Source organism: Loxodonta africana, chromosome 11, assembly GCF_030014295.1.
Source record: "Loxodonta africana isolate mLoxAfr1 chromosome 11, mLoxAfr1.hap2, whole genome shotgun sequence".
Taxonomy (NCBI): Eukaryota; Metazoa; Chordata; class Mammalia; order Proboscidea; family Elephantidae; genus Loxodonta; species Loxodonta africana.
In genome coordinates this window covers 94,659,204-94,683,074 of record NC_087352.1, presented here as the reverse complement: position 1 = coordinate 94,683,074, position 23,871 = coordinate 94,659,204, and the positions used below count along the sequence as shown (strand labels likewise).

At 40.5% G+C, this 23,871-nt stretch overlaps 1 protein-coding gene and 1 pseudogene across 1 annotated transcript in view; both read right to left on the bottom strand.

The window, feature by feature from the left end:
- LOC135232869 (disks large-associated protein 1-like) overlaps nucleotides 1-23,871 on the bottom strand; it is a 192,142-nt gene that overhangs the window by 101,615 nt on the left and 66,656 nt on the right. The window contains exon 2 of the mRNA XM_064294687.1: nucleotides 11,190-11,404. Coding sequence (XP_064150757.1) covers nucleotides 11,190-11,404 — 215 coding nt within the window. The remainder of the gene's footprint in view (nucleotides 1-11,189; nucleotides 11,405-23,871) is intronic.
- Nucleotides 20,836-21,219, bottom strand: LOC100659889 (large ribosomal subunit protein eL39-like; annotated as a pseudogene).

Below are 23,871 nucleotides of genomic sequence, written 5' to 3'. Positions count from 1 at the left end.
ATTTCACGTAATTTGGATATGTTATCAGGAGGGTCCAGTCTCTGGAGAAGGACATCATGTTTGGTAAAGTAGAGGGTCATTGAAAAAGAGGAAGACTCTCGATGGGATGGATTGACACACTGGCTGCAACAGTGGGCTGAAACGTAGCAATGATTGTGAGGATGGCACAGGACCAGGCACTGTGGGCACCTAACAACAACAACACATGTAGAAGTGAGAGAGCTATGATTTTGAACCCAGGTCATCTGGTCTCAGAGCCTGTGCTCTGGAGCAATTGCTAGAGCAAGTCTTTGCTGAATGAATAAATTAATGTGGTGTTAATAGGAGACATCATTTCAAGGGTATAGGTTAGGAAACAGCATAAAAAAAGGCCTTGAGGTATCGTTATAGCTATTCATTGAATATACCCAGCTCTGTATTTTCTGGGCATGTGGTAGTATTGCACATCTCTGTCTCTTGGAATTAGGTGTGGCCATGTAGGTAGTCTTAGCCAATGATATGTGAGTGACACTGATGTGTGCCACGTCTGGGCAGTACCTTGAAGAGCCAATGCTCAATTCATCACATTCCCTTCCCTGCTTTGGTGATTGTGGAAACCCACTAAGATGGAGCTTCTGTCATTCTGAGTCTCTGAGTAACTGCAATGAGCGGAGCCTCCTGCCAACACAGGGTGGATATACATCGTGAGCAAGAAATAAAGTTTTGAGATTTTCAGGTTGTTTATTAACAGAGCATAACCTAACCTAACCTAGCTAGTCTATAAATTGGTACAGAAATTCGGTAGCAGGCAGCAAGGTAGTTATTAGAGGCTGGGAGAATGTTGATCTGTGTCATGCAATGGTGAATAATTTAAAAAAACTGTTGTCTACAATGACTTGGAAGGTAGATGATATAACAAGTGAACTTGTAGCTCTAGGGGAAGCAGTTGTAAAAGAGAACATCAATAGCATGTGTTGGTTGCTGTTGGCAGCTTTTGACAAGGTATTACAGCTTTTGAAATGAACTCAGAAAAGACTTTGGTTAGATCGCAAGGGGCAGTGACAGGGATTAAGGAGAAGGTAGACATTTGTGGACTTGCAGGATTGGAAGAAGCAACTGATTTTAACCCAACTTGTAAAAAATAAATCTAAGAAGGCCTTTGAGCAATGAAGACATGGAAAACTATCCCTTGTGGCAAGGTTCAAATCAAGGATATAACCATAGTGCCTCATTGCTAAAACCACTGAATGGATTCAGATGAGTTAGAATGATGATAAAATTAAGCAAGTCTTTTTGATTAGGCAAAATGATTCAGAGGAAAGCACTTAAGAAATTTGGCTCTCCCACTCAGCCTGATAAGCTCAAGGCACTTGTGATGGAGAGAGGAATGGTGGTGAGAAGACAGACAGATACAGCAAAAATGACAATTGTATCGAGAAGGGTTCTGTGAGTGTTACTTGGTACATGGAGCTCACTGGAATAAACAGATTAGAAGCTGACTAAAGTTTTGAGAGAGCTGTACTGCCAAAAAAAAAAAAAAAAAAAAAAAAAGCCACAAGCCTAGATTAAAAGACATGATAATTATAAAAATAAAAAAGTAATTTTTTTAGGGGACTTAAAATGTGTCTTGGTTCCCAAGGCGCACACCTTCTCTGATGTGTATTTTGGGTGGGGTTAAGGAAGATCACATCAATGGAAGACTCCCCCAGAGCAGGAGCCAGGGGACACGGAGAACAAAGGACAAAGAAGCTACTCCCAGGGAACAGAACTGCAACCCAATCAAGAGCCATTTCTTCCCCAGGGTAGAATGCCCTGCAACATCTTACCTAGTGGAATTTCAGAATTGCTTTGGACAAATGGCTTCTGCTATCTCCCATATTCTTCTCTTGGAACGGGAGTATTTATTGTGGATTTTTTTGTCCTTGTTCCACCATTATTTACTGGGTGTGTTGAGAGGCAGATAATTTGTTCTTTTGAGTCCATGGGTCTCCAGATTTAGAGAAGTCCCATCTGGACCAGATGTAGAGCTTCCTGTGTTTCATTCTCTGCTTTATAGATTATCACACATCACCCACAGGCCATACACAGTTAGACTGACATTGTGCCAAGGTAGATTTTTTTCTCCATTTGATGGTGGCTGTGAGCAGTGAATGTATTTTGCTTGCAGGAGAGTGAGCCAAGTACTTGGTGTCCAGAGGATAGACTTTGGTAGTCATTAATGCTGCTTGCCAAATATTTATTTTTATCTTTTCATGTTCTGGGCACATGGCAAGCTTGCCTTCCTGCTCTCTTTGAACTTGAGACAGCGCCATGTCACTAACTTTTGCCAATGAAGTGGGCATGGAAGTGACCTGTTCACTATGTGTGGAAGCCTTAGGATTCTGTGCTCAATTCACACTGTGCTTCTCCTGCCTTGGTGATCATGGGAGCCTTTGTTGATATGGAATATCCACAACCTGGGTCCCTGGAGACTATGGTGAACAGAGTTCCCTGCTGACCCAGGATGGACATGCAGCATATACAACAAATTAGAAGCCTCTATGGTTTGGGGGTTGTTTTTTATCTCCAGCATATCTAGCCTATTCTGACTAGCATAGGCCTGAAATAAGTAAAACAGAACATAAAGACAATTAGTAGCTCAATTTGATTGAAGCACAGAGCACTTTTAAGAGGAGAGCAGGAGAGACAATCTCAGAGGAGAATGGGGTCTTACTGTGAACCTTTTGAATGCTATGTTGAGGACTTTGTGCAAAGAAAAATGAGACCTGGATTTGATTTTTTAGCAACCTGGTGGCAAGTCTTGAGAAGCAGCTGGAACAGAGAGAGAGACTGGCAGCAGCAAGACAAATAGGTCCATTGCAATCATTGAAGACAGAGACTGTGAGGCCTTAAACTCTGCAGAGGTGAGAGGTGAGCGGCACTGCTTTAAGACTGTATTTGGGGGAAAATGGTCATTATGTTGTCAGAATTGGCAGAGTGAGGAAGAGAAGGGATGTACTTAAAGAGCACTGAATTATTTGGGTGCCTTGAAATCTCATTTTACTTCCTGGGTGGTTTAAAAATATAAGGACAATGTAGGTGATAAGAACATGGCACCGATCTTGTGCTCCAGCCTTAGATCCTTAGGCTGGCAACATGGTAGGTGGGTATTTTATCCATCCCATCAAGTCTTCAAGCAGAAATATCAAAGCTCTCAGAGAAATAAAATCCACGGTCTTTAAATGATGCCTGGAAAAGTATCTCTAAAGTGTTCCGAATTAATTTATCCAACAATTAATAACTTTGCAGTTAGAAGTGCCTCTGTGAAAAGAAAGCTAACCTAAATTCCTCAGGCTGCCGTTTGGATCTCACTCCTCTTGCTTGATCTATAAGAATGTTGGTGTTTTGTTTTTTTTTTACATTTTTGTCTTTCTTTTTTTTTTTTTAAAATTTTACTTTAGATGAAGGTTTACAGAACAAACTAGTTTTTCATTAAACAATTAGTATACTTATTGTTTTGTGACACTGGTTGCCAACCCATTGCATGTCCACACTCTCCCCTCCTTAGGGTTCCCTGTTAGGAATGGTGGTGGTTTTGCTAGTCCATATACATCTTCTCTAAAGGCACATTTATTTAGGGCTTACACACAGCCTGCTTCCAAAAAGGATTGGAGGCAGCTCCTAATATGTCTGCTTAGACTTCCTTTTAAAGACACTTTTCTCATTCCTTCATAAGGTCCTGGTGTCTGAGGGCCTGATGAGGATTTCTAAAATGATAGGAAATGAAGGCAAAGCTAATAACTTGAACTATGCTGACAAAATAGTAACCTGCAATAAAAAACAAAAACAAATTCCTCTCCAGTGCCAGGTTAATGTGGCTTTTTCTGCCCAGAAAAAAAAATCTGAGCAAAACTACCAACTTCAATATTTCGGCTTCTGAATTTTAAATTCCCTTCGTTTTTCTGTAAGAGTCCTGGTGGCTGCAGTGGTTAAGAGCTCGGCTTCTAACCAAAAGGTTGGCAGTTCGAACCCACCAGCCGCTCCTTAGAAACCCTATGTGGCAGTTCTACCCTGTCCTATAGGTCGCTATGAGTCAGAATTGACTTGATGGCAGTGCGTTTAGTTTGGTTTTGGTTTCCTCTTTTTGTGGTGCCTACTTTTGCCATTCTTAGATAAATTCTATTGAGCTCATATATATATATTATATATATGTATATACACACACTAGATAATGTATAATTTACTTCCACTTTATGTTGACCCTAGAAAACCAGTTTTAGTATTTAATAAATTCAAAGTATAAATGACTCACACATAACTTAAATATTGAAGGTTTTTGAATAAATGTTTGTTGCGTGAATAAATGAGCAAGTAAATTTTTTTTTTTTTTAAGTGATTAAATGAAAACAATTTCTGATTGTAATTTGGGTATTCTCTTTTACCAGTTCTCTGTACTTTAACAGGGAACACAGGTATTAAACTAGAGGAATGGTAGATAGAAGGTGGGCAGAACAAAGGGTTTTAAGGCTCTTTCCAAACAGAAGGCTCCTGGTAGGACAGTGGGAGCATTTTCCATCAGCATTAGCCAAAGGGCGGGGGGAACCTTGGTCTCCAGAGCCCTCCTCGGGGATCTTCCCCTGATCACAGCTCTCTGCTGTCCTCAGTGCCTTGTTACTTGTTACTGAGCCACGCAGGGCAGTGATTCAGGGTGCAACGTTGGTTTGCATTCACATGAAGAAGTCTTGGGGTTATATATACACCGCACGTCCTTCCAGAAGATGCAAGCACAGGATGTGAGATCACACTAGTCCCAACAAAGCCACTCTTTCCCATGTCTTCAGTCCACCAACCCCCCTACAGCTCTGATACTTTGGTCTTTGGGTCCTTCCTCCCTTCACCCCAAACCACACCCAAGTCATGATGTTCTCGTTCCTTTGGTCCTCAGAATCTGCTTCCAAGTTCTCTTTCTCCTGGGCACTGCTTCTCACTTTTCCACACACAGCTGATCTTTTTTCCCTTCACTTTTAAAACTCTAAATAGTCGATCTCTGCAGTCTTGGTAAGTTTATCATTCCAGTTTTTTATCTTTCTGCTTTCAAGACCTGGGCTCAAATTTTAGCTGTGACATTAGTTAATACGTAACTTTGGACAAAGGAACCCCTGGGTGGTACAAATGGTTAAGTACTTGGCTATTAATGGAAAGGTTGGTAGTTCAAATCCTCCCAGACAGGCCTGGTGATTTTCTGAAAAATCAGCCATTGAAAACTCTATGTAGTCCAGTTGTATTTTGACACACATGGGGTTGCCATGAGTTGGAGTCAAGTTGATGGCAACCGACTAACCTTTGACAAGTTATTTAGCATCATTTGTAAAACAGGGACAGTCAGGTGTATGGCATTGTTCTGATTAAATGAGAAAACATACGGGTAAAGCTTTAGCACTTGGTCAGGCACTCAGAAGCTCATTAAAACTTCAGTAACTCCCCTACTATTTAAACTCCCCATGCCTTCTCTCTAAAACATACCTGGATTTCCTTTCTTTCTTTCACCTCCCTCATGGATGCCTGAGCAGTCCTCTCCTCTCTGTGGTTTTCATCATGACAGGGACAGTTCCATCTATCCAGATTTCTTCCAAAGAAGGCTTTTGTAAAGAGCAATTACATAGCACTGGACCACACTATTCATACATTTCATATTGTTTGGAGAAGGGCATTCTCTCTCAATGAAGGACTTATTCTTTTTAAGTCAGGTATCATGGTGAGGACAAGGGGCCCTGGTGGTACAGTGGTTAGGTGCTTGGCTGCTAACTGAAAAGTTGGCAGTTCGAACCCACCAGCTGCTCCATGGGAGAAAGATGAGGCAGTCTGCTTCCATAAAGATTTACAGCCTTGGAAACCCTGTGGGGCAGTTCTACTCTGTCCTATAGTGTCGCTATGAGTTGGAATTGACTCGATGTCCACAGGTTTTATTTTGTTTTTGATTTATGGTGGTGAGGGGGCTGAGCATAATAAGCAACTGTTGGTACCAGTCTTTTTTTTTTTTAAAGCAGGCTTCCTTCTAGCAGAGGTTTTGAAGATATGCAGATAATTCATCTATAAGCAGGTGAGTAGGTTTCCCTGTTTTCTATTTCTTTCCATTGCTTATTATTTTGGAAGGGGGAGAGTTGGGAGGATAGAGGATCACATAAGAAAGTGTCATCAGGGAAGAATGGGAAAGTGCTAGAGTCTACATCGCTGAGGATGGAAATTCCCAATTTTGCAGTGCCAGGTTGTGTTTTTTTTTCTCCCTACCATTGTGTGGGGCATTTCTTACAGGCTGCAATTATACTGAGGGGTTGGGGGGGAGAGGGAAAACAGACAACAAAGGAAAACAAAGCCATGCTCTTAAATGTGGTTCACATCTTTGGGAAAAAATGGCGATGTTCCTGTCTTCTCCTCCCCGCTCCCTTTCTCTCTCTTTTTTTCTGGGAAGAGAAGGAAGACAAGGAGCAGTAGGTGGTAGGAGGGCTTGTGGAGCCTGAGGAACCAGCAGAGGACACAGTGTGTCTAAGGAGAAAACAGGGAAACAGAAAAGACAGACACCAGCAAGAGGCTCCAGTTTTGGGTTCCTGAATGTAGATAAAAAAAAAAAATTTTTTTTTTTTTTTTTATAGTGGGGACTTATTTTAAATCTCCAGAGTTAAAGTTGAAGGAGAATGCCTGTCTATACCTTCTCAAACTATTCTGTTTACCAGTACTACTTCCGTTTGTCTTTAGAACTGTGAAGTACCAGTTCTCCTGTGCCTCGGCCTTATAACTGTACAGGCTAGTGCTGAGAGGCTCCTCAGAAATCAAGCAGACCGGGGAGACGTGGACATCTGGGAGCAGCGAGGAGTGGTGCCTGGAGCACCGTGTGAGATTGTTTCTGAGGCCCAGTCTGTGCTCCGTGGGAAAGAGCGCTGGGATCCCTTAATGCCGCCTGCCTTGGCCCAGCCAGGGCACAGGGTGCTGGAGCCACAGAGGTGCTGGAGCCCAAGTCTCTCACTCACAGGGGAGGCTCAGGGACAGTAAACCAGTTGGCAAAAGCCACAGAGCTATTTAGCATTTCGCCAGCTTGTTTAAAAAAAAAAAAGGTGTTATTAACAATCAGGAAAAGAATTGGGATTAAGAGGATAGAGCATCCTGAAATAGAAAACTCTCTGACTTCAAGGCATCTAGGATTGAAAATAAACTTTCCTGAAGTCTTTTGCGAGACACTTAATCAAAATTGTTAGGAGCTCTGACTGTCCCTCTTCAGAACCAAGCATGCACAAAGCCTGGGGCCCTTCTCACCGATTTCAGAGGAGTTCCAGAGTCTGTAATGCTACAGACTATTTCTTCCCGGAAAAGTTTTCCTAGTGCTTGGATAAAGGGATTAAGAAGTTCTAAAGTGTTATTTGCCTAGAGTGATTGGACATTTGAATTTATCTGCTGAGTTTTTAAAATGTCAGCATACTTAATGTCATTTTTAAAGAAGTTTCTTTGTATAGTATATTGAATAAAAATCCAAGATGAGATTTGGACATGGTTTTACTACTCCTGGAGGCAGACAGTAGTCTTAGGTCTAGAATAAATAGCATATTATAGCAAATCTAAATAAACAGTTCAGTGCTTCAGCGGTGCCAAGCTGTGGTGACAGGCTTTGAGGGAAGCCTGGCTTCAACCTCTCTCCTACTTGCCTGAAAATTTATGATTAAGCATTCAGTTGTTATTGAAAATACCACTATTCTTGTGTGATATGCCATTTCATATTCATAATAGGCTAATATCTAAGGCAGGAAGAAAAGCTAGTGGTGAGGTAGAGGGATTTGTTAACAGCCATGGAAACAGGGAACAGAGAGAAATAATAGGTCCTCAGAGAGTAGCTATAGGAGGAGTTTTGCAGCCCAGACATAGACTTCATGGTGTTGAGACTTCTCCCGACTCAAGGATGCTGCTGAACTGACCTTGAGACTCCTGTTGAGTAGCTCATGAAAACCACCCTCATAAATTAAAACCCTCAAAATGCTTTGGCAAACAGAAAAAGAGAAAAGAAAAATAATGTAAGAAAGTGTAGGAGTGCCTTTTCTCCAGCATTTCTGAGAGAACATGGAAGTTGAAATCTCAAAATGTTGCCTCAATCTCACTTGACTAATTTTAGTTATCTTGGTTCATGGTTATGATTCATCCCTAAAGCTGTGAATTGCTGAGGAGGAAGGAGGAAAAAAATTGACTTAAATGTCAAGGAAGCAGGAACATAAATACAGTTTTCTTTTTTGGGGAACTAGAATTCCAAGATATGGGGATCTTTTTCTCATGAGGAATCGAATGTTTCAAACTTCTAGAGAAATAGTGATCTCCAGTCAAAACATCATCAAAGAATAGGACAGAATTGATTATGAGTCATGCCATGTCTGAGTTTTTGCTTCCATGGGGTATATGACTTTTCTCTTGGTATACCTCATTAGATGCCCATTAGACTGGGAGTCACTGATAATTGTATGTGGTTGAGGATGAGGGAAGCTTACTGTGTAAATAGTAGTGATCAATGGAATTCATAAAAGGCTGAATGCTGGTCAGATGGTATTTTGCCTGCTAAAGAATAGGGGGCAACGAGACTGATTTGGTGAAATACTATCTTAAGTAAAGAAGCTTGTGTTCCAACCCATTAGATGTCCTCTAGTACATTGGCTACCATTTTGAATTTGCATAGGTTTTGAGAAAGAAAATAGCAGTCCCTAACTCTTCTACAAGGAGCCCTGGTGGTACAGTGGTTAAACCTAAACGTCAGCATTGGCACCCACCAGCCGCTCCATGGGAGAAAGATGTGGCAGTCTGCTTCTGTAAAGATTTGCAGCCTTGGAAACCCTGTGGGACAGTTCTACTCTGTCCTATAGGCTCACTGTGAGTCAAAATTGACTCAACAATGGACTTGGGTGAGTTAATTCCTCTACTTAGCTCGATGGTTTCACTGTCTGCTATACCTGACCTTCTCTATTGTCAGCTTATTCCTTATCTGTGTGTTTGCCTCTTGCTGCTCTTAAAACTTCTGAGCAGTAAAAGAAATATAACACAGTTATAAAGTTATGGTTCCAGGATGTTAGAGGAAGAGAATGCTATACAGACAGTAAATAAAAAAGAAAGAGTTCTGCCAACTTCAGGGTAGATTCCCCACACATCTAAAGGTATGAGAGAGCAGGCCCAGGGCACAGTGTGAACACGCACTTTAGCACCTGCCCCTGTCCTCAGCCTCCTTCAGAGCACTCCCTTTGCCTAGGTCTTCCCTGAGGGCTCTGCTCTTTCCTAGGCATTATTAGGTATTACGGTGAGCAGCAGTACTCACTTCATCTCATCACCCAAGACGCAGAGTGGCTCTCAGCTAATGTGACAAAGGCATCCTGATGAGAAGCTAACAGGTACTGAGAAGCTGGAAGGGACTCTAGAGGTAGCAGAGGCCCACCGCTTGTTTTACATATAAGGAAACTGAGACTTCGAAGTTCTGAGTGATTTTCTTACCCAAACTGTTCCTTTTTTTCTTCTTCTGGAAGATGCCAATTATTTACCATGGCTGTGACTACTATCAAAGTCTCTAGTGGATAGATGGACCCCTGGTGGCACAGTGGTTAAAAGCTACAGCTGCTAGCCAAAATGTCAGCAGTTTGAATCCACCAGCCGCTCCTTGGAAAACCTTATGGGGCAGTTCTACTCTGTCCTATAGGGTTGCTATGAGTAGGAACCGACTCAACAGCACCAAGTTTGTTTTTTGGCTTTCAGTAGATATTTTCAGGTCAATACAAGGTATTTGGCAGAAGGGCCTACTGATTTATTACAAATCCCATTATTTTCCAACAGGGTATATTTAATTTTCTGAGCCTCTATTGGGTGTGCCAAAGAAATACATGGTGCAATAAAGACCTGCTTCTATTCCCTAGTTCCATGATGAACTTTTACTTTGTGTGGCAGAACTAAAGGCAAAGATGAAAGGCAGGGGTGAAACTAGAAGGCAAGGAAAGAAATATGAGCTTCTCCTGTTGGTTTTCTAATGTCATTACTATTAAATTTTCATTAAAATTATCCAGAGTACTTCTACACGATCCCTTGAAAAAAAATTCATGAGAGGACTCTCCTTATCTACTTCTCTAAAATAAAATGTTCTCTGCTATTTAAATAAGTTCCCATTATAGAATGGTCAGCTATTTTTCAGTGTTCATGGCTAACAATCTGGTTTGTGTTTCTTACTGTGACTGCTTTAGTTTTCTTTAAAATTAATTTTGTTTTTTTAATATTTTATTTTATAATGCACTGTAAATGTATGACTAATAATATGTATTTATTCAAAATATGGAATCAAAGTGCTTTTAAAATACTAAATTATTTGTAGTCTATTTTCAGGTCCTAATGGAATCCTTGGGAAACCTGGTGGCATAGTGGTTAAGTGCTATGGCTGCTAACCAAAAGGTTGGCAGTTTGAACCTACCAGGTACTTCTTAGAATCTATCAGGCAGTTCTACTCTGTCCTACAGGGTCACTGTGAGTGGGAATCGACTCAATGGCATTGGGTAATGGAATCCTGTCTCTAGATCTACATGATGGTATGTTCTAAGGCTCTGATTTTCTCTCTATAAATAATATTAATCAAGCCTTGCTTAAAAATAATCAATTTTAGTACTTTCATTTGTAATACTGCTAGTCATTTACAAATAGCACAAATGGAGGCAAGTTCTACTTAGTATATTTTTCAAGGCAAGAAGCCATTTTTAAGGCCTTACAAAATTATAATACGTATTGAGTGCCCAAATTTAAAAAACACGTATCACAAATCTTAATATAACATCCAATTTTCAAGCATGAATTGTTTCTCCAAGATAATACTTTACTACTCAATAATCTGAAAAATTCAAGGGCTTTTTAAAGAAGAGTTTCTCTGCAGATTTAGTGGCTGAACAAACGTTCCTGGGTAGTGATATGTCTCACTGATCAGAAATTTCATTTCTTTTCAGAAGCCATTCTGGATTTTTCAAACTCTTCTTAGAGGTTGCTGATTTAGTTTATGGTCTATGTAGAGTATACCTGCATGCCCATGGCCTTTGAAGGCACTGAGTTATATACAAGTCAGACTCAATGTTACATTGATAGGCCATTCAGCACATCACCACTGGATGTTAGGATGTTTTCTGTCCCGCTCACTCTAAGTGTCAAGGTGCCGTACATCAGAGAACCATGTTAGGACCACTTACTTGAGTGTGGTGAGTTCTGTAAGGGATGGCTGGGTAGCCTTGAGATAGCTCTCTCTTCGTGCAGCAACTTTGGGAGAAGGCTTGGGACTTGTGTCTGAGTCGCCACTGTCTTCATCCCCCATGGCCTTGATGTAGCTGCCACTCCGCATTCTTCGGCAAGGAATTTCATCGTCTTTACCCCGAGGAGTGTACCCTGACCATTCATCTTGAGGAACCTAGTCAGATATAAAACATACAATTATTTTTTTTTAAAGAAAATCTTGCTTTTTCTTTTCTTTCTTTTTTTATGGCATGACTCTGCATACGGGCAATATGGATGATTAATGAAAACTTTAGACATTAACTTCAACAACAGTGTTTTACTATCACAGGTTTGAAAATAGTTTGTTTACACACAAATCCATGTCTTAATTTTTAAAATAAACTGTATATTACGAAAAATGGAAACCATTTGGCTCTGATTCATTTACAGTTCTCAGTTTTCTCACAGTGATGATGGTTAAGTTGGGCAGAAATAGGTCATTAGAAAGGAGAGCAGTTTTACTTGAGATTGTCAATGATCTGTTTCAATTTCCACTTAAAATTCAAGAATGCTTTCTGTGTTATCTACGCCCTCCTTGAAGCTTTCATCTCCAACATCTTGCATCTGATTTGTCATCTACCTAAATCAGTGGTCTATACCAGCTGCATCACTTCCCAATTACCTATTTCTTTCTCAGTCCCTCTGAATTCGGATTTGGCCCCCGGAGACCTATGGAAGCACTCTTTAAAGGTGTCCAATGACCTTGTCATGAAAGCTAATGACATTTTTCTAAATTTTTATTTTCCTTGGCCTCTACACACATATACCCACATGCCACCTCTTGAGAGTTTCTCCTCCTTTGGCTTTATGGTTACTCTACCTACCCAGTATATGTAGCTACTATTGTTACTTGCCATCAAGCCAATTCTGACCCATGCTGACCCCGATGTCTGCAGAGTAGAACTGCTCCATAGAGTTTCCAAGGCCATGACCTTTCAGAAGCAGATTGCCAAACCTGTCTTCCAAGGTACCTGTGCGTGGGTTCGAACTGTAACCTTTTGGCTTGTAGTCAAGTATTTAAACATTTGTGCCATCCAGGCACTTCTTACATGAATTGTTATTTTTCTGTTGCTTTCCTGGATCCCAGTCTAAGTCCCTAACTGTGGGTAACACACAAGATAAGGTTCTCAGTACATAGCTCTCTTCAAGTTCATTTCCTTCGAGTTTAGAAAGGCATTACAGTTCGTATTAGACTTTATGACTTTCTCTTCAGTTCTTCTTAGGTTTTCTACTTCAACATGAACTCAGCCTAGGTTCTCATCCCTCTTCCATTTTGGTAAAATAGATGCATAACGATCATTCTTTTTATTCATCAAGAAGTAACAGTCTGCAGCGCACAGAACCCTGAACAAGGCTCAATTAAGAGAGACAAAAGAAAGGAAGGGCTGATTCTTGTCCTCAAGGTACTTATAATACAGATGAAAAGACAAAGCATGAATCAATTTGGGAACAATTTCCAGTCAACACGCTGGTAAGGTTAAGATGTGGTGCCATAAGTAGAATATGTCCTGAAGAGATATAGGAATTATCAGTAATGGTGATGGGGGAAGGAGTATCCAGGATGAGCTGCCTGGAACTGGCCACGTTTGTGATGAGAAGGTGAAAAGGTATTTACTATGTTAGACATTAATTATATACTGATTATCCATTGAAATAAGATGGTATTTCATTTACAAACATTTAACTCTACTAAACAATTAGCTTACAGGACCTAATTTCATCAACACAGCAATTCTGTGAGGTAAGCATTTTTCCTGTATATCTCAGGTGAGAAGCAGGAGCTCAAAGAGCTTAAGGAACTTGCCACAGAACACAAAGGTAGTGAATGGCAGTGCTGGGATTCAAAGCATTTCACTTGAATGCCAAACATCAGAATTTAATTAACTTAAATTTCATGATTAATAATATATGGATTTTAAATCAACAGTATTAAGAACATTGTCTACGATGGCATATCCACATACTAGACAAAGATTAGTAAATGTTACAGGTCCTAGGAAGTGAAAATAGAAGTTCCACTAAGAATGCACCGTCTTTCTTCCTTAGATTATACACTTAGCCGTGTAAATTGAACGCCTGTATGTGCAGATATCAGATTAATGAGATGCCACTCTCCATGAACCTGAGAACAGCAGTATGAAGTTCAAATGCTGAAAAGTATGAACCGAGTTTCAGCATCACTCTGCAATACGTTTATTTTACACATTGCTTGCCATGTGCAGGTACGTCTCTAAGTGCTTTAGAAATATTAACTCATTTGACCCAGACAGCTGAGGGTCGTATTAGTATTATTCCATTTTACAAATGAGAAAACGAAGGTCATAGCTGGCCCAAAGCCACAGCTAGTAAGGGACAGAGGCCGAGTTTTGACCTGGCAGCCCCAAGGCCTTCCTATTGACCACCGTTTTATTCTACCTCTTGTACTAGCTGTGCTTCATGGCATCTGCACACTCAACAATTACAATCGCATGATGCCTTCATAATCCATCACGTGCAGGGGTGGATTAGCCGGTAGGCAAGGTAAGCATTGTGCTTAGCTTGCTTACCAGATCATCTGTAGTGAAGAGTTTCACATTTTTTCTCACCAAATCAAAGAGTCTGCTTCTAGGTATGGCTGGCATCTGTCTCTCTCCCAACTCCACAACACCTTCCTACAGAATCAAAGCCTCATTTCAAATTTACAGTCCCTGGCAGGGGTGGGTGACCCAAGAAGCAAGGTAAGCACACGCTTAGTTGTGCTTACTTACTAATCGGTAGTGAATAATATCACAAGGGTTCACTTTGGTGCAGTGAAAACCATGTGAAATTGTTCACTGTAGATCAGTAAGTACAAGTAAGCCTGTGCTTACCTTCCTTATTGAGTCATCTGCCCCTGATTGCATATGACATTGTTGCCTTTTGTTAATTTTGCTAGCAACAATGTAGAGTTTTTTCTTTCATGGAAAAAAAAAAAAAAATCACCACAGCAAGAGAGGAGATTTCTTAGGGAAATTTAAAATGTTGAGAACAGTTTTGTTTTCCTTACATTGGCAGGTAACTTACTACACAGATCTGATCATGTTCAGAACCTTATCATCAGCTTGGCAATTACATTTTAAAAATTCACTGGGACAGCTGAGGGTCCGAGGCGGCACATATAACCCTTGTCATCTCTCAGGATTGACACACAATTCATAAACATTGCTCTTTGTGGTATGTCAGGGACTAATCACACACATTTAAAAATCGCATATCAAATGAAACATGACAAATTTCTATTTAGATGGTTAAAAAAAATTTTTTTTTCATAGTTTGTAGACAAAACCTGGGCTTGTACTAAAAGCAGGCTGCAACTGTTGCTAAGGGAACCATCTGAGGGGTATTTAATCTGTGTGCTTTCCAGTTAAACATAAATTTCAAATGATAGCAGCTAAAATGTTGGATGGAAAGAGTGGCTTCCATTAGAATGGAATTTGAAAAATAATCCATTATTCAACACCTAGAGGTAGCTTGCAACAAGATTACATATAACATAATTTAGGAATCAGTTCTAGGAAAAATGTAAAGAACCAGAAAATCAAGACCTTGGAGAAGAAAGCTGTTGCTGAACTGTAAGGACCAGTCAAATTGCTATAATCGAGCCACAGTTTTGATTCTGAGTTTCTTAAAATCTAAAGCAAAAAAGAGAGCCATTGCTCAGGTACATAATTTTCTGAGAAAGCATGCCATTTTGTAAGGGACCCAAAGAGTGAAATGTTATTCGCTTCTGGTTGGAAAGAGAGGTCAATTGTGTGGCCGTAGCTGCTATAGGGAGCTAGTCAAAGGTTGCTGTGTCTTTCTGCTTCAGGGAAACCCAAAGGAGAGGTTTACCTCACAGCTGTCTGAGAAAGCCCTCTCTATGGCTGGCACAGAGGTTGAAGGGATCGGAGGCTTTGGTAAGAAGCGGGGAACAGGAACACAGAGGAAAGGAGTTGGGCCCTGTGGAGGCTAGGCCAGCCTAATATCCTGCTTGTCTGCACCAGCCTAGGAGGTGGTTGGACACAAAAAACATTAAAAAAAAAAAAAAAAAAAAAGCAATCTAATAAATAGTTATGGATTAGAGAAAATGAGGCTTACTTGTTTAATGCTTATGTTTAGCTGCTCCAATAGCGAGCTTTATTTTTGATAAAACAAATTGAGGGTTAGTGTGCTTTTTTTCTATTTCAGGTACAGTCTATAATTTAACCATGTGTCATTGTTCATAAGTACCAAAGACTGACCCCTGAGCAAGAAACAACACAACCAGTGGCTTTCTCCTCTTATTCCAGGATGAGGGTGTTTTTTTAATGGAAACAGCATCATAGGCACTGATGTTTGGCCTTTCTAATGAGAAAAAAAAAAAAAAAATGAGGGCAACAGTCTATTCAGTCACAGCCAGGATACAACAAAACAGCACCGAATGTGGCATGCTTATAGTTTCTCTTTAAGCCTCCTTCTCTCCCTGGCTTCTTTCTCTACTTCTGCAAGTATTTTTTGATTATTTGCCAGCCATGGACTGGGAGCTGGGGACAGAGAGAAATCAAACAAATATAGAACAATCCAAACTATGGCGCCATTCCATGAAGCTCACATTCTAGAAGGAGAGCAGGGAAAGACAGATGGTAGATGAGTACACCGGTAAAGGAACAGACAATTTTGGATAGCGTAAATACTCTGAGGAAAATAAAATGGGGTGATGTGACAGAGAGCGGTGGTTGGGGCTGCTTTTACTGTTCCTCAGAGAAGCCTCCCCAACTAGGTCATATCTGTGAGGGGATCTGATGACCAAGGATACAGCCTTGGGAAGATGTGAAGGAGGGGCTCGTAGGCAGAAGGATCGGCCAATGCAAAGTCCCTGGAGTAAGAATTAGCTTGGTGTAATCAAAGCACAGGGAAAAAAATGCCAGCATGGCTAGAAAGTACTGAGCAAGTGATACGCAGAGAGGCTAGAGGGGGATGGGGCCAGATCACGTGGGATCTTGGAGGCCTGTCTCATGTCCACTTCAAGCTGAACTCAGGCCTCCTGAAGTTCCCTCCAACTGCTCCAGTCTAAACTGATCTTTTCCTTTCCTAAAATCTAAAGCATCTATCATCTACATAAGGGGTCAGCCATAGCTTGCAGACTAAATCTGGCCCCATGTCTGTTTTTGTAAATAAAGTTTTATTGGCACACAGCCATGCCCATTTATTGTATATTGCCGTTGGCTGGTTTTCAGCTACAGGGGAAGAGTTGTGTAGTTGTGACAGAGACTTAGGACCCACAGGAGCAGTTTGCCAACCCCTGATCTACGACCATGCTGAGTACTTGTTTTCATAATCATAAAATGGATTTTATAAACACAACTTATTTTATGTGCCTTGGTTTCATCTCTCCAGCTGCTTTGTAAGCTTGATGAAATTGTGGGGAGCAGTATTGCCAAAGGTTAGAAGCATGGGCTTTGCTGTTAGACTGCCTTGGCTTGAGTTCCTGTGGTGCCAGTTACTAGTTACAGCCTTAAACAAGTTAGTTAGCTTCCTGTGCCTCAGTTTCCTTGTCTGTTTCCCTCCATAGAATTCTGTGTGAATTAAATGAGATAGTGCACAGAAAGCACACAGAAGCGCTCACTAAATTGCTGTTTTATGTGTTCTGCATGAATCCCAGCTCCCAGCCCAGGACCGAATACAGAGATGTGCCCTAACTATGGATAAAATTGGTTTTCCCAGAAGACTGATGCTTGCTCTCAATTTTCACTAGTAATGGATGGACAGAAATAATGGAAATACGTTAATCAAAACCCTAGTTAAATTCCTAATACACTGCCTTTTCCTGTCATTTTAAAGCTAGAATCCCCCATTAAGAAGCAAGATACAGCTCTCTGTGCTGGTGGCTCTTTGTCTTCTATTCCGGAGGACAGAGACACCAAGCTGCAGCCCTGGGCAACCTCGCTTCCTTTTGGCTCACAAAGCAGAAATCTTAGGGGGAAGGAATTTCCATGGGAACAATTTTTGTATTCAGAGAAGATTCTTTTTAGAAACCTTGTCCCTAGCCTCCACATACATGAGGACTCTCAAAGCTGGTGGCTGGGGTCAGGGGACCTGGGTTGCATAAAGGCTCTACTCTGTCTAGCTCACAGTCACAGAAGTGGGGGAGAGGCGGGTAGGGAAAGGTGAAGGGGGGCAAGTGTCTATTTATCTCTGTATTCCTAGTACAGTGCCAGAAATGTAATAAGTTTGTAGGCAAACATGTCCCTGAAGGAATGAATGAATGAATGTGTGGCTTGGATAAGACACTGCACCTCTGTGACTCAGCTTTTCCATCTGTAAAATGGGAATGATAATACATGTATAATGAATAGGCATGTGTGGCAATGCAGATTGTGAGCTTCAAAGCACAATCAAATCTGAGAATAATAATTAGAAGCCTGTCTGTTCATGGACACTTTTTAAGTATAAACCAAAAACACCAAACCTGTTGCCATCGAGTCAATTCTGACTCATAGTGATCCTATAGGATAGAGAAGTACTGCCCCATAGGGTTTCCAAGGAGCAGCTGGTGGATTTGAAATGTCAACCTTTTGGTTAGCAGCTGATCACGGAGCACCATAAATATCTTGGGGATTAAAAAGCAGCAGCATATTAGCTGATATTCTTTTATTCATTAGAGTAGATATTCTAGTATAAGAATATAATGTAAATGGAATACATAGGTAATTATACATAGAAAATATTATCTATTGACTGATCGACCTACCTATTTATTTATCTTTCAACTCATTACTGTCGAATCAATTCCAACTCATAGCAACCCTATAGGACAGAGTAGAACTGCCCCACAGAGTTTCCAAGGAGCACCTGGTGGATTTGAACTGCTAACTTTTTGGTTAGTAGCCATAGCTCTTAAACACTATGTCACCAGTGTTTATATATATATATATACATCTCCTCTATGAGAAGAAAAATGGCAATAAAAGATAAACATCTTTGTTCTCGAACCTTTGGAAGTAGACAATTTTCTGCTACTGCTAGCTTTTGTTTTTGTTTTTCCCTCTAGGTTTTTTCAGACTCAGTTGAAAGAGGGGCATAGTAGCTCTGGGAGGTCTGTGAGCTAAAGCCATACAGAATAAGTCCCTCAGGAGATAATGCTAGTGTTTTAATCTACAGTTAACTGTATTGAACTGAACGACAGTTTAAATAAAACACATCAAAATTTGTGGCATGCAGCTAAAACAGTGTTTAGAGGGAAGTTTATAGCTTTATGTGCCTAAATTAGAATTGAAGAAAGCAGTACAATACATTATTTAATAAACAATTAAACACCTACTCTTAGTTCTGTCACTTCCTGTGTGTCTGTAACCCTTCTAGGCATGAGTTTTCTTATTTTCAAAAAGGCTGTCTAATTAAAGTTATATTTTAAACGGTTAAGTACAATTAAACAAAAAGTATGTTGTTGTTAGGTGCCATCGAGTTGGTTCCGACTCATAGCAATCCTATGTACAACAGAACAAAAACACTGCCTGGTCCTGTGCCATCCTCACAGTCATTGTTATGCTCGAGCCCATTATTGCTGCCACTGTGTCAATCTATCTCATTCAGGGTCTTTCTCTTTTTTGCTGCCCCCCTACCAAGCGTGATGTCCTTTTCCAGGGACTGATAACATGTCCTGATAACATGTTCAAAGTATGTGAGACGTAGTCTTGTTATCCTTGCTTCTAAGGAGAACTCTGGTTGTGCTTATTTCAAGACAGATTTGTTCGTTCTTTTGGCAGTCCATGGTATATTCAATATTGTTTGCCAACACCACAATTCAAAGGCGTCAGTTCTTCTTCAGTTTTCTTATTCATCATCCAGCTTTTGCAAGCATACGAGGCAACTGAAAACACCATGGCTTGGGTCAGTCTTCAAGGTGACATCTTTGCTTTTCAACAGTTTAAAGAGGTCTTTCACAGCAGATTTGCCCAGTGCAATGCGTCTTTTGATTTCTTGACTGCTGTTTCCATGGGTGTTGATGGTGGATCCAAGTAAAATGAAATCCTTGACAACTTCAATCTTTTCTTCATTTGTCATGATGTTGCTTATTGGTCTAGTTATGAGAATTTTTGTTGTCTTTATGTTGAGGTGTAATCCATACTAAAGGCTGTGGTCTTTGATTTTCTTTATAAGTGCTTCAAGTCCTCTTTACTTTCAGCAAGTAAGGTTGTATCTTCTGCATATCCCAGGTTGTTAATGAGTCTTGCTCCAATCCTGATGCCCTGTTCTTCTTCATATAGTCCAGTTTCTTGGATTATATGACTGTATGAATCATAACAAATTATGGGTAACATTTTTAAGAATGAGAATTCCAGAACACCTAATTGTGCTCATAAGGAAACTATACATAGATCAAGAGGCAGTTGTTCAAACAGAACAAGGGGATACTGCGTGGTTTAAAGTCAGGAAAGGTGTGTGTCAGGGTTGTATTCTTTTCACCATACTTATTCAAACAAAAAGTATAATCATATCTCATTACTGACTTTTGAAGGAAATTAGGCTGGCCAAGACCAAGATTTCTTAGCTATAGAGGCAGTGTCTTCACATGAAAACAAGACTGTACTATTATTTTTTTATTTGTTTATGTATGCAATCTGTTTCAGTCTAAGGTCTTGAATGTTGTTTTTAGCTGCCACTGAGTCAATTCCAGCTCACAGCAACCCAAGCCAGGCCTAACCTCCAAGGTGCATCTGGGAGGATTTGAACTGCCAACACTTCAGTTAGTAGTCCAGTGCTTACCCACTGCGCCACCCAAGGACTCAAAAAATGGGTTTGCTTTTGGCTCATTAAAGTCAGCTATAGGCCTTTTTTGACTCTAAAACACTCCTTGGCAATTGTTTGTTAAAGAAATCTTAGAGATGTGTGTGTGTGGCTATCCCAAAGGAATGAAAATCAAGGTTACATGGTAATTCAAGTCAAACAATACCTGATTAGAGAGAAAGATTTCTACGTCTTTAAAGTAAAACACAAAACAAAACAAAAACTCTCTCATTGCCGCCCAGTCGATTCCAACTCATAGCAACCCTGCAGGACTGAGCAGACCTGCCCTATACAGTTTCCAAGGAGCCCCTGGTCGATTTGAACTGCCAACCTTTTGGTTAGCAGCGATAGCTCTTAACCACTATGTCACCAGGGTTTCTGTTAAAGTCAAAAGGTGAGCAGTATTGCAAAAAGTGAATCATCCCAGTACTTAAAGCCGTAAATTTCCTAAGTAAGTTCATTTTGCTTAAAGAACAAGCCACATATACATTGCCTAGATTTCTGATATAGGACAAACAACTAGGGACCCTTAAAAATCTTTTGCCAAAGGGAGCTTTTACAAGGTGCATGATTTAAAGTAATAGTGTCTGTTCTCAGTGTCTTAAATACTTTGTAGATTTTTTTGGGTCCTATCCCTATTTGGTTAATAAAGTTTTCATTTTGAATAGACTAGTTGTTGTATATTTTACCCATCTTCCGCTTTCCTTGAAGATCAAAGTGCCATATTTTACCGAATATGTAAAAAACCTCAGTTAAAATCAATGTAAAAAAAAAAAGATATATTTTTTTGTACAATTAAGAAAAAACTGATGTCTGTTGAGAAAATTTGTTTTTTCAAAACAAAGTTCTCACACATTTATTAGTGGGGTCAAGCTCATAATGTGGGAGCATAAAATAAAGGAAGAAACCAGAACTTTCCCAACACGTGTTCAATTGTAAAGATTGTGGTGAAATTTTCAACTTGATATGGTAGAATGCTAGTGATCCTGACAGAGGGGTAAATCTGGGTGCCACCACATGTGGGGCTCCTTATAGACCCAGCTTGGTTCTTCTCCAGTGTCTCCTCTTGGAGTTCTACCTGATTTCATTACCAGTTTTCATTTGAATTCACTGGGGAGTGGGGTGATTCTGCTTTTGTTTCTTGGCCAGGAGTCTCTTGATCCTAAAAGTCTTATGAGAAGACATGGCAAGGATAGATGGCGGCCATCCCAATTAAAATCTGACACTCCATCGATTGTAAAATGGATCCCAATAACAGAGATATTAAAACGTGAAAAGTATGTCTTCAAATTAATTAAATACTCTTTTACAAAATAGGTATGAAAATAAGAACAAGAAATGTGTGTATCCTTGGGAAAGTAATTACAAAACTTAATGTTCATATTTTCAGGTCCATGGGAAGTGCAAATGGTTTGTGTTCAACTACTCACCGAAAGGCTGACGGTTCAAATCCACCCAGTAGCACTGCAGATGAAAGGCCCGGCGAACTGCTTCGGTAAGATTACAGCCATTGAAAACCCTATGGAGCACAGTTCTACTCTGAAACATGTGGGGTTGTCATGAGTTGGAATCAACTCTATGGCAACAGGTTTGGTTTGGTTTTAATGTTCATATTGAGTACGGGCAACTCACTAAGAGCAGCACTCGTCTGTCTCAAGAATCTGTGTCAAAACCATAAATTAATATACTGTTTTGTGATTCTTACAACTACCATGTGAGATTAGAGGAGTATTGTAATTCCAGCTGGTCAAATAAAGACTTTGGAGTCCAGAGAGATAAGTAACTAGTTCAAGGTGACTCAGTGCCTAAGTAGGGGCTGCCAGTCACAGTCCAGAGATCATTCCCCCGCATATTCAGATCTAGGCTGTCTTTTTTTTTTTTTTCCTGTTCACAAATTCTCTCAGTATTGTATGTATTGCCAAACATATCCATTGAATTGTTAATTGAGATTATTATAGTTTTTATTTAGGAATTTTATTTGTTCCTTTTTCAGTTATTCTGGATCACTTTTTATACTTTCCTGTTTCATACAGATGTGTTTAGGCTCTTTTTTTTTTTTTTTAATTGTGCTTTAGATGAAGGTTTACTGAGTAAATTAGTTTCTCACTAAACAATTAGTACACGTGTTGTTTTGTGACATTGGTTGCCAACTCCACAACATGTCAACATTCTCCCCTTCTCCACCTTAGGTTCCCCATTACCAGCTTTCCTGTCCCCTTCTGCCTTCTCGTCTTTGCCCCTCAGCTGGTGGGCCCCTTTAGTCTCGTTTTGTTTAATGGGCCTGTCTAATCTTTGGCTGAAGGGTGAACCTCAGGAGTGACTTCAGTATTGAGTTAAAAGGGTATCCAGGGGCCATATTCTTGGGGTTTCTCCAGTCTCTGTCTGACCAGTAAGTCTGGTTGTTTTTTGTGTTAAAATTTTGTTCTATATTTTTCTCCAGCTATGTTCTGGACCTTCTATTGTGATCCCTGTCACAGCAGTTGGTGGTGGTAGCTGGGCACCATCTAGTTGTGCTGGACTCAGTCTGGTGGAGGCTGTGATAGTTGTGGTCCATTAGTCCTTTGGACTAATCTTCCCCTTGTGTCTTTGGTTTTCTTCATTCTCCCTTGCTCCCAGTGGGGTTGGACCAGTGGAGTATCATTTTTTTTTATATAATAATTTTTATTGTGCTTTAAGTGAAAGAGTGGAGTATCTTAAATGGCCGCTCACAAGCTTTTAAGATCCCCGACACTACCCACCCTAAGTAGGATGTGTAACATTTTCTTTATCAACTATGTTATGCCAATTGAGCTAGATGTCCCCCTGAGGCCATGGTCCCAGCCCTCAGCCCAGTAATTCCGTCCCTCAGGGAGTTTGGCTGTGTCTATGAAGCTTCCATCACCTTGCTTTGGTCAAATTGTGCTGGCTTCCCCAGTATTATGCACTGTCTTATCCTCACCAAAGTTGGTTGTCTTTTGAGAACAATTGTTATTTTGGAACCTCGGAAGAATGGCCTGGTGATCTACTTCTGAAAAGTCAGCCATTGAAAATCCCATGGAGCACGGTTCTATTATGACACATGTGGGGTCGCCATGAGTCAGAGTCGACATGACGGCAACTGGTTTTATTTTTTAAGAAAAGTCTGTCTGGAGGGAAAACAAAAACAAAACCAAAACAAATAATAGATTTGATTTGAAATAATGGAATGCCTTGAAATAAAAGCAACAAGAAATGCTATTTCAGACATGGGAATGCTTATTTATAAAAAGGCTCTTCAAAAGCACATGTGGTTTGAGTACTGTTTGGCTGGACTGCGATTGTCAAAGCGTAACTAAAGAATTAGTCAGACGTTCTGTGTCAGCGGTGGCTGGGAGACGAAGCCATGTGTGAAGGACTCTCAAGGGCAGGTCACCTCAGGGTGGGAAGTTGGGTAGGGAGGTTTGGAGTGATAGAGGTGTGTGAGATTTTGGGAAGTCTGAGAGCCACAAGAGAAATGAAGACTCTTAGAAAGCTGGGACACCTAAAATGGAACGTATGTCCTGTCCTAAGATATACAAGGGTAGGCTGAGGAAATTCCGTGCACAGATCTGGGCTACACAGAGTCAGGAGGAAAATGGATGCAACCGAAGGCTGAGGTGGAGTCCCTGGTAGGTGCAAATGGTTACCGTAAATACGAAAATAACATACACCCTCTACATTTGTTTGCCAACAGCTCCCTCCCCCTCAAGAGGTATTTTCATGAGGCATTGCAGCAACATGTGAAAAAAAAAAAAAAAGGGATAGTGGTGCTTACAAAAATACCTCAGTGGGGGGAGGGAGTAGCTGGCAAACAAACGTAGAAGGTGCACATTATTTGGG